The 9,558-nt window shown below is 50.9% G+C and overlaps 1 protein-coding gene across 1 annotated transcript; it reads right to left on the bottom strand.

Moving 5' to 3' along the window:
• Positions 1-90: 90 nt before the first annotated feature.
• On the bottom strand, positions 91-7,698 carry LOC130603829 (probable glutamate receptor). The gene is made up of 10 exons (XM_057417886.1): positions 7,468-7,698; positions 5,223-5,254; positions 4,608-4,667; positions 4,122-4,301; positions 3,354-3,580; positions 2,661-2,758; positions 2,083-2,300; positions 1,636-1,861; positions 984-1,231; positions 91-479 (listed from the first exon to the last, which is right to left on the bottom strand). The coding sequence occupies exons 1-10, from the start codon at positions 7,538-7,540 to the stop codon at positions 378-380; spliced, it is 1,464 nt and encodes a 487-aa protein (XP_057273869.1). The 5' UTR covers positions 7,541-7,698; the 3' UTR covers positions 91-377.
• Positions 7,699-9,558: the final 1,860 nt, after the last annotated feature.

Raw genomic sequence — 9,558 nt, 5'->3', positions numbered from 1 at the left:
CAAGGCTGTACCTCAGGCTGTCAGTAGTAAGCAGAGGCTCTGTATTAACTGTCCCAAGTCACCGACTCCTACAGGTGTTCAGGTACTTCTAAACTAAATAACAGACCCACCACTGCAGCCACCTCAGCTGTATCTCCCCACATCATTAACCTCCCTTACTGCTAAGTTACCCTCTATCCCTCATGGACTTAAATTCTTCCAAGTCACTTAATTTTCTTCAGCATCCAGCTCCACCAATCCAGAAGTGCTCTGTGTGTGTGTAATTAGAAAACTAACACTCTAGACCTGCAGAGAAACATCTGTCTACATCGATGTAGTTCCTATGAAATACACATGGTATGAACCTAACAGAGGCCTGTTCCTTCAGGACAGAAGTGTTAAGCATTGGCCCTCCCTGAAGTCTCCTGGCTCTGTCTCATGTTTTTCTTTATGTGCAGACGAGTGCAGATTTCCTCTGTGAAAACAGCACAGCAAGATTTCTGGAAGACAAAAGGGAGGAAACACAGGGATGGGTGTTTCTGTGTCCTGGGAAGGGGTGCACAACCCGCCCCTGGAACAGGCAGGGAACAGGGACACGCTCAGATTCTAGTGCGGTTTCATTTACATGTGTTTTCCTGCTTGTCAAGTGACTTGAGAGAAGCCATACTTGAGAATAAACTTGTTACTGGTGATCTGTTGTCCTCTGTACACCCTGAGCACACTGGAATGCACTTGGGCTGCCAGGGAACCGAGCAGACGTTTCTACTTAGTGTTTTGGCAGGCTGGGAGGTTATTTTATTATTGCTGCCCTGTCCAGGCTAGGAATCAGTCACCCAGCCTAAGCCATGAAAGCCCAGCTCTTCAAAGAGTAACTGGGTACGGTGGCTTCCCCTGTCACTGCACTGCTTTCCTCAGAAAAAGCAGGATCAGGCTGGTACCGAGCTTGTTCCTGCTGGTCCGGTGGGATACAGGGAATCAGGGCAGGAGATAAACCCATCACGCACCTTGGCATGCCCAGCAGCGCGTCTGCTCTTGTTGGAGAGCTCGGCCACGGCTGCGATCACGCCCAGGGCCAGGCCGACGGCCAGGGTGAGGAAGAGCCCCCCCAGTGCCTGGGGCTGCAGAGGGCTCCACCGCTCGCGGCTCCTGTGCAGGCAGCTGCTCTCCCACCACTTGTTGCGCAGGTAGTCGAGGTCCCCGGACTCGCGCAGCTTGAGGACGGCCACAGAGAGCTGCTTCGTCCACGGGGATGCTGGGGGGGGGGAGAATGAGAGCGTGAGGAGAGCCCGGGACAGCTCAGAGCACGTCTGAGCAATCCTGTGCTATGCACCAAGAAACGCTGGGGTCTGAAGCAGGAGGCTGACGGGACGAGGGGCATGGCTTAAAACTAAGAGGGGAGATTCAAGCTGGATGTGAGGAAGAAATGTTTTACACTGAGGGTGCTAAAACCCTGGCGCAGGCTGCTCAGAGAGGTGGTGGCTGCCCCCTCCCTGGAGACATTCCAGGCCAGGCTGGATGTGGTTCTGAGCACCCTGCTCTAGTCGAAGATGCCCCTGCTCATTGCACGGGGCTGGATGAGCTGTGAAGGTCCCTTCCAACCCAAACCATTCCATGGTTCCAAGTGGAGAGGGGGGCAGGAGCAGGACACAGGCTAACCCTGGGTGGTGGCGATGCCAAATCCTCTGGCTCCGATAACTTCGGGGGCCCTGATGAGGTTGCAGTGCCGGGCGGCAGCGAGGTCCTGGGAGATGGATTCCCCGATGAAGGCGTAGTTGGACTCCATCACTCGCTGAACTGCCTCCTGGTAGGTCTTGACTAAAACGTGGTCTCGTCTCTTGTCCATGTACTCGTAGATCATCTGATGGATGGGATTCTTGGAGTTCTGCGGCCCAAAAATCCAAGTGTCAACTGAAGTGCAAAACCATCACATAAAATCTGCCCGTATGTGCAGGGGTTGCAAAATAACTTGTTCGAGGCACACAGGGACAGCCCCTGCAGGCTAGAGTGCTGGCTTGTAAAGGAATGCACTATAAACACACAGTCCTCTACAGGCTTTTCTCCCTGAGAAAAGGTGGAGGGAGAGACGAACAGAACAACAGGTACCTTGAAGAAGTAGAAGGTAGAGGAGCCCTCCAGTGTCCCGAACTCCAGCTTCCTTTGCTTCACAAGGTCCTCAAAGGTCTGGATGGGGAGCTGCTCGCTGCCGGAGCTCAGCAGGGCAGTGAAGTTGGCAATGTAGGCAGCCAGCAGTGCGATGGTGAAGAGCCACCAGACAGCAGCAACAACCCGCACAGAGAGAGCCTTGGGCCGAGGGGTGACACCTGCATGGCCGGGGCCGGGAAAACATATGGGAGGGATGCACAGAGACACAAAGAGCTTTAGACCGGGAGCCGAGTTCAAGGCTTCCCTCTACATAAAGGCCAAACTGCAAAACTTGCCCTGCAGCTACTAACTGCATGAGCCTGAGAAGAGCTGCGATGGCTGCTTTGACCTGCACCAACCTGCAGAGCAGAGCTGGAGCAGTGTCAGCAGCCAAAAGCAACAACAAAACGCTCCCCTCTACGAAGCACCAGTGCAGTGGTTACCTTCACATTCCCCAGAGCAGCTACAGACACACCAGAGCTGGGTATACAAACCCCGTACCTCCTCCAGAGCCCCTCCATGGCTGTTCTCCAGCTCACCTTGCAGGGCAAGGGCTCCTGCCCCAAACCAGAGGCTGTTTAAGAAGGTGAAGTGGTTCTCTTCGTTCTTTGGCTCATTCCACTCACAGGGGCTCAGCCTGTGGGAAAATGACAGGATAAAACAAGACATTCAGGGGAACAAAAGATCTAAACCATCCTGCAGCATGAGTGCAGCAGTGCAGATTAGACTGAAAATGCCCCTTCTGTGCATGGCAGCTCCTCTTGCACCTGAGGAGTCCAGGGCTCCAGAGCAGGGCTTTTGTTCAAGACTGCAGCTGCAGAAAGCATTAGTGTAGCCTAAGAAAGCAGGGGAAGCCAAATCTCTTGGGAAAGAGTGGAGGGGTGGCAGAGAGAATCTTCCATCAGTCGATGCAGGACACAGTGCATAAAAATACGGGAGAGGGACCTGCCCATGGGAACATGGTCATAGTCCAAAGCAAACTCTGGTAAGGGTGAGAAGGAAGAGCTGAGGTGCTCTCAGCAGCCCTAGGTAGGCCACATCCACAGATCTCGTGCTCTTTGTGCTCTTAACCTGACATTACCGAAGCTTTGTTGGCCCTGGTTCTGGACCTGTACAGAAGGTTCCTCAAAGCAAAATGCACCCAGGTGCTTCCTTTAGAACCGAGGTCTCTCCATAGCTGGGAAAGGAGCTGACTTGACCAAAACCTGGGAAACAAATTCATTCATTCGTACCTGGCAACGAGGAAGAGGCAGAAGCACGTCAGCACGTAGGCAAACAAGAGGCCGGTCCAGGTCTCCTTGCTGAAAGGGGCCAGGAAGTGGAAGAACGACATCTCCTCAGAGAGGGTTTCTTTGCGGAGCAAGATTCCGATCCCGGTCTGCAGGAACGGGGTGGTGAAGGAGACCACCTCTTCCCTCGCTGATGTCACCGTCAGCGGCGCCACTGCAATGTCTGCTTCCTGCGGGGTGGGGAGGAAACCAACGGACCCTCAACCTGCCTGAAGAGCCTGCGCAAGCAGAGCCCCCCAGGCTGAGGCAGGTCTGCAGCGCCGGGCACTGCCCTGTGCCGCGACAGCTCTGACAAACAGGGCAGCTTTGTGCTGACGGCTGTGGGCTGGAATCTGGCCTCATGGTTTCCTGCCACAGCATCACAGACCGGCTGAGGCTCCGGTGTCCAAGGCCAGTTTTCCTGACAGCCGTTATCTTTGTTTCGCCATGGAGCTGAGGTGCCTGTGCAGTTCCTCAGAGCTCAAAGAAACCCTGGGTGGCCTCTGAGACCAGCCCAGGAGGGCCTCTCTCTAACAGCAAGCTCCTGCTGTGGCCATCACCTCCGTGTTCCCTGCTTTCCATACACGCAGGCCAAAGCCAACCACAAGTCTTGCTGCTCACAAGTTCTATGCCCCAGGCAGGATGACCCCGATCTGCTCGGTCCCTGAGCAGACCCCGGCACTGCTCTGCCCTCCCGGAGCCCACTCTGGAAGAGCACAAACAGAGGATTACCCGTCTCAGAACTTCACCGATCATTCCGGTCCAGTTGCCTCCGGGAGCGACAGCTCCGTACTGCCCATCGCCCACCACCTTCACCCTGTAGCGGAACCGGAGCATTGCAGCCAGAGCCTTCAGCAGGTCGATGCAGTACCCCTCCAGCTCCGCGCTCCTCACCATGACGTAGGGATCTTCCTGCATGTTGGAGGAAAGACACAGAGTTCTGGGCTCCCAGAGCCTGCAGGGACCTTAGAACAGTCTCCCAGTGCCTAAAGGGGCTGCAGCAAACCTGGAGAGGGGCTTGGGACAAGGGCCTGTAGGGACAGGCCAAGGGGAATGGCTTTAACCTGCCCGAGGGGAGACTGAGATGAGCTCTTAGGCAGAAGCTCTTCCCTGTGAGGGTGCCGAGGCGCTGGCACAAAAATCCACTTTCAAATACATGGGTGGGAAGAAAAGGCAAAGTGTGACCCCAGCCACCCCAGAGCCATGCCACTGCCTCACCAGGATCGTTGTGACGGTCAGAGTTGGAAGAGCCTCTTCTGGTCTCCTCGAGTCAATGCCCTGCAGATCGAGAAATGGAGCGGGAATGATGGGGTTGCAAAGTCCCAGGCAGGGCCCTCAGCTGGGGGGGGGGGGGGGGGTGGTGGTGGTGTCAGGGGGTCTCCTGTGCTAAACCAGCTGTAAATCTGCCCCTGTGAGCTGCAGCAACCCCACCACTGTGGTTCCCCAGCAGGAACTGAGCCATCACAACCGTTTCCCCTCACTGCCTGTTGTCAGGATTCGTTGCCTGAGTAAAAGTCACTTTAAATGCTGTCATGCAGCACACAGTGCACACGGGCTCCCAAAGAGATCAGTGCCTGTTGCAGACACAACAGTCAGCGGCTGGAGGCTGGTTCTGCCCTGGGGCATGGCTGAGTTCTGAATTCTGGACTAAAGGAAAGCAAAACCCCAGTCCAGACACACACAGACTCAGACATGGCCAGCACCAGCCACGGAAATGTACTCAAAATGATAACTTCATGGATTAAAAGCATTGCACACCGTGACCACATCTATTTCTGGTCTTGTGCACCCGCACCTTCACTGGCAGCTTCGCTCCAGGGAACTCAAACGTACCTGACTTAGAGCATCGTCATTCCTTGAGGTTCCTGAAAAACACAACAACATCATCAGCTTCCTGCAGGGCTTTTATTTACAGCTCCTCAAAAGTGACGTTTCACACCCTCATTCCCACTGCACTTCAACAGCAGGATGACTGTCCTGGCCTCACCAGCTCATGGCTGAAGCAGTTCAAGTTTGCTCATGCACAGCACAGTGCTAGTGTGAAACAGGAGCAGGAACAGCCACAGCCAGATTTAGACTACAAAAGGTTCTGACTGTAATTCAGCAATGAGGGCTGTCACTCCCACATTGATCCTGCACAATCAGCTGGCTTATTTCCTGACTGTCCTCCCCAGCGAGGCGAAAAGCCAGTTCTGCTGCTCCACACACTGAGATTTCCCTCTAACTCCAGCAAACCCCATCAATATCCCTAAGGAAAAGCCCTGTAAACAGTCCATCACTATCAAGTTCCAAGACACGAGGGGCTGCACCCACCGGGATACAAACCTTTCTCCACTATGTCCTGCTCTGTTCCCCCCTCAATTTCCAAGCACCCTGACCTTTCATTCCTCTGAAAACTAAAGCCTCCAAAAGGGCCACGTCCAAAACCAGGAATCAACAGCAAAAGGGGCCAGGAAGCCTCTCTGGGGTTGCCTGCTCTTTGTGTCACATCAACGAATAGAGAGCAAGGGAAGTCCATAAAACTGACAGGGTTTAAGCATAATGGGAGCCAGGAACAACTCTGTGAACCGCACAGAGTGAAGACCAAATGTCACACCACTGTTGACCTTTTGGGTATTACTTCTCTTTCCCATGTCTTAGTTTCCCATCTGTAAAACCAAGGTAATGATACTCCCCTCTTCGGTAAAAACACCAAGTGCTTCTACTGGGGTCAGCCTTGCCGCTGGGTTCTACTCTCTGCTCTGCTGTGTGACTTCCAGCAAGTCTTGTTAAATTATTTGATCCACAGCTTCTCTTTCCTTAATCCTGAGGAGAATCCCCCCATTTCACCCCAGCTGCAAAAGAGCAAAACTACAGTGTCTGAGATGCAGAACTGACCCCACAGTTGTGTCAATGTACGACTCACTAATTGCCTAGGATGCTTCTTCTAGAACACGCACAGCTTTGCTCCTGGGAATCAAAGAATTGACAGTGGAAAAGCCAAAAATCCCTCAAGATAACACCAAAAATTCACTCTTTCAAGCAAAAGCTGCGAGTTTTTCATTAAATATAACAGCATATTCATTCATTATGTATTATTCATCCTTTGGTTTTGCAGTTTTTGGCCTTGAGCTGAACTCTACATTATGGAGAAACAAAACCTGTTTTTTCCCTCTCCACTACAGTTCTCCATGGGAGCTGGAAATCTTCACAAAGGAGTTCTCTTGTCTCCCTTTAGAAACTCATTAAAGCCACTAAAAGCTTTTTGAGGCTTCTTTTTGAAGACCTGCTAGGGTTTCCTGGAAGAAAACAGCCTGTACTGAGGGCCTCAGCTCCCCCACAGTGGCACTGGATGCAGCTGTTCAAAGCCCCATTGTAAGGACTCCTGAAAGGACCATAAGTAACCAAGTCGCAGCACTTGCTCACAGTTCATGGAAGTGATGCTTCAGAAGCCAACTCCTCACTGGGAGCTTCTATGAAGAACAGAAGACAAAGAAGAGGCTCATCCCTCTGCTCTTGTTCCCCACAGGCTGGTGGCTGCAGGAAACAACTACAGTGGCAAAAGTCAGCCTCATCTTTACCCCTTCTCCTCTGACATGCCCAGCCTTCCAAAGGGAGCTGGCTGCCTGCTTAGCTTCCTGTGGAAAAGCTCGCAGCACTGTTAAGCACTGGCCACTTCACCTCAGTTTCCTACCCCATCCTCTCTCTAGGCTGGGAGTCTTGCCTTTGCATCCTATGCCAGCATTTGTCTCCCCTAAGAAACAGCTTTAACCACAATGATGGTGTTCAAGGACACTAGACACCCTTTTTCTAGGCTTTTTAACCTGCCCTTCTCTCTGTCATCTGATTTACAGCTACAGCAGTGAAGGCACAAAGAGCACAATCACAAGCTGCAATAACAAGCTTGGCCCTGGTGATATCTTAATAACCAATTCAAAAGCAAAATCCTATGTTGATGTAACCAGCAGAATAAGCTGCTGAAGAAGAAGAAAATCAGGCAAAAAAAGCACTAGCAGTTAAAGACTGAAAGAATTGACTCTGTAAAGAGCAACAAACCCAGATTTGGATGGAGGCAGCAGGTTTGGACCATTTTTCTCACCTGTCCGGCTTGACTCTCCCAGGAGCAGCATGGTTGTAATCACACAGAGAAGGAAGGAAAGACCTTTGTCCATTGTAGCAGAAATATCTTCTGCCTAAAGGAAACTTCCTGCTGGAGGTGAAAGGCAAGCAGTTAGAGCTGTGTTTAGAGATCCTCACTGCTGAGTTAGAAGCAGTACATCCTGGATTTTCTGCAACTCATTCTGAAGGGTCCCAAGTCAAGCAAAGGTGTCTGGGTGAAAACAGAGTCACCGCTGAGCCCAGTCATACAAGTATTAAAGGAAAGAGTCTGCTGAGCAACTTAGTGCAGCAAAAAGGATGTGACCAACCTGTAGAGTGGATTTATCACAGATGTTGTGCTGTGTCTCTGCTGGTCAGCTCTCCACAAGGGAGAGGTTTGCCACCATGAGCATGTAGGCTCTGGAGAGGGGTAGGCATAGGTGTGTGCCCTGACAGGGGACACAAACCCATGGATGTGGGAAGGGAGGGGATACACATCCATGGGCTCCCAGGGGGAAGCAGCTGAAGTGCCCCTGAGAGCCAGGCCCTTGTGCTCTGGGAAATGGAAGATGCTGTCACAGAAATTTTAGAGTATGAAGAGGCACTAATAAAAGAAATCTAGAGAAAAGAGAAATTGCTTCTGAAGCCCTCTTTCATCTCAGCCTCCTGCCTGCAACTGAACAAGGGAAAAGGGACAGGCAGAGGAGGGCAGAAACCAGCATATTTCCAGTGAACTTTTTTCAGTTCAAACTCTGCAATGAGATTTCTGCAGGGCTTGCCACAGTTGTACATTTGTCATTGTAAAACAGCACGAGAACTATGAAAAACCATCAAGGCCAGGTTATAGTAAGTCTTCAGCTGCAGAGATATTTTGGATTGTACGTGTTGTCACAGAGTCAACCAAGGTCCAGGACAACGTTATCCCAGAAACAATAAAAACCATATTAAAAAATGAAAACTTACCTTTTAGGAGACTGCAGACAAAAAAAACCTACACTACATACAGTGTTAGCTGCTTCTGTTGCTGCTCAGAAACACGGCTTCAGTTCATCTTACCCCATCATGAATGTTTCCCCAAACCTGCCCTCCTGGAAAACTCTTGGCTTTACATCTCAGGAGCCTCCCTCCCTCAGTTTCTCTACATTTTTCACCTAATGAGAGGAGTGAATAAAATGAACACAGAAGATTCTTTCTGGGTTTAATTTAAATGCTGTCTTTGCTGTGAAAAATACTTCAAATGGGAATGTTTTGATCCTTGCAAAAGCACCAAAGAAGGAGACTGACATTTGAGTTATGGATCAGTCTGCTTGTTTCCTGGTAGATTTCACCTGTGAATTACTGCTACTTTCTCCATACAGCTCAGTAAAAACTACAAAATGAGCTTTATTTCAAGCAGTCTCCTTCATAAAAAAGCTAATTAGAGCTGGCAATGTATTCCTTGCATCCCCTGAAAAGAGAGCGCTGTAACACACTGCTGCTGCTGTCTGAAAGAACAAATACAATGTAAATATGTGCACAAATGAAAACCACAGACTTTTAGCAATGGCTGATACACTTCCCTGGCTCTGATTTATACTGGAGTCATTTAGGGACAAACAGAATCCCTTAGAATAAAGGGAGAGCAGAGGGGTTTAGTGCCTCCCAGTGTGCAAAGAGTTCCTGAGGTACTGCTTAGATTAACCATTGCAACATCCATTCACCATCCACCTGAGGAGATACTACAAAGTTTCCTCATGCTGGCTTTACAGCAAAAGAAACTAAGGATTTAAACAGCTGCTTTGCTAGAATCAGCTCTCACTCCTCAGAAGGTTTTCAGTCTGTGAACCAAAGAAGACATCATTACTCCTCAGCCAGTCTTCTGTCTGCAGTGCTGCCAGCAGAAGAAAAGGTGAACAGCCATGACCTAGGAAGGAGACAGCCTGCTGCACACAGACGTTGGTCCTTGCCATCTACAACAAGAGCAGTGACTGGAGGCAGTAGCTCACTTACAGTGTTCCTTTCTCCTCTCCTAGTCCGTTTCCTGACGGGGCAGGAGCAGCAACTCGATGAGCAGGCACCAGGGAACTGCTGGGATGCTGCGCTCGCAGCCAAA

This window comes from Pezoporus wallicus, unplaced genomic scaffold, assembly GCF_028554395.1.
Source record: "Pezoporus wallicus isolate ANWC-B61680 ecotype Strahan unplaced genomic scaffold, APGP_CSIRO_Pwel_v1 contig_13766, whole genome shotgun sequence".
In the NCBI taxonomy this organism is placed as follows: domain Eukaryota; kingdom Metazoa; phylum Chordata; class Aves; order Psittaciformes; family Psittacidae; genus Pezoporus; species Pezoporus wallicus.
This window is presented reverse-complemented; position numbering and strand designations above follow the sequence as displayed.

What these genes read in the sequence shown, in the direction of transcription:
- LOC130603829 (XM_057417886.1), bottom strand. Translation starts at nt 7,540, where the DNA reads ATGGACAAAGGTCTTTCCTTCCTTCTCTGTGTGATTACAACCATGCTG. An exon ending in GGGAGAGTCAAGCCGGACAG is followed by an intron (nt 5,255 to 7,467) that starts GTGAGAAAAATG and finishes TGTGTTTTTCAG; the next exon opens with GAACCTCAAGGAATGACGAT. An exon ending in TCGGTGAAGTTCTGAGACGG is followed by an intron (nt 3,581 to 4,121) that starts GTAATCCTCTGT and finishes CCCACCCCGCAG; the next exon opens with GAAGCAGACATTGCAGTGGC.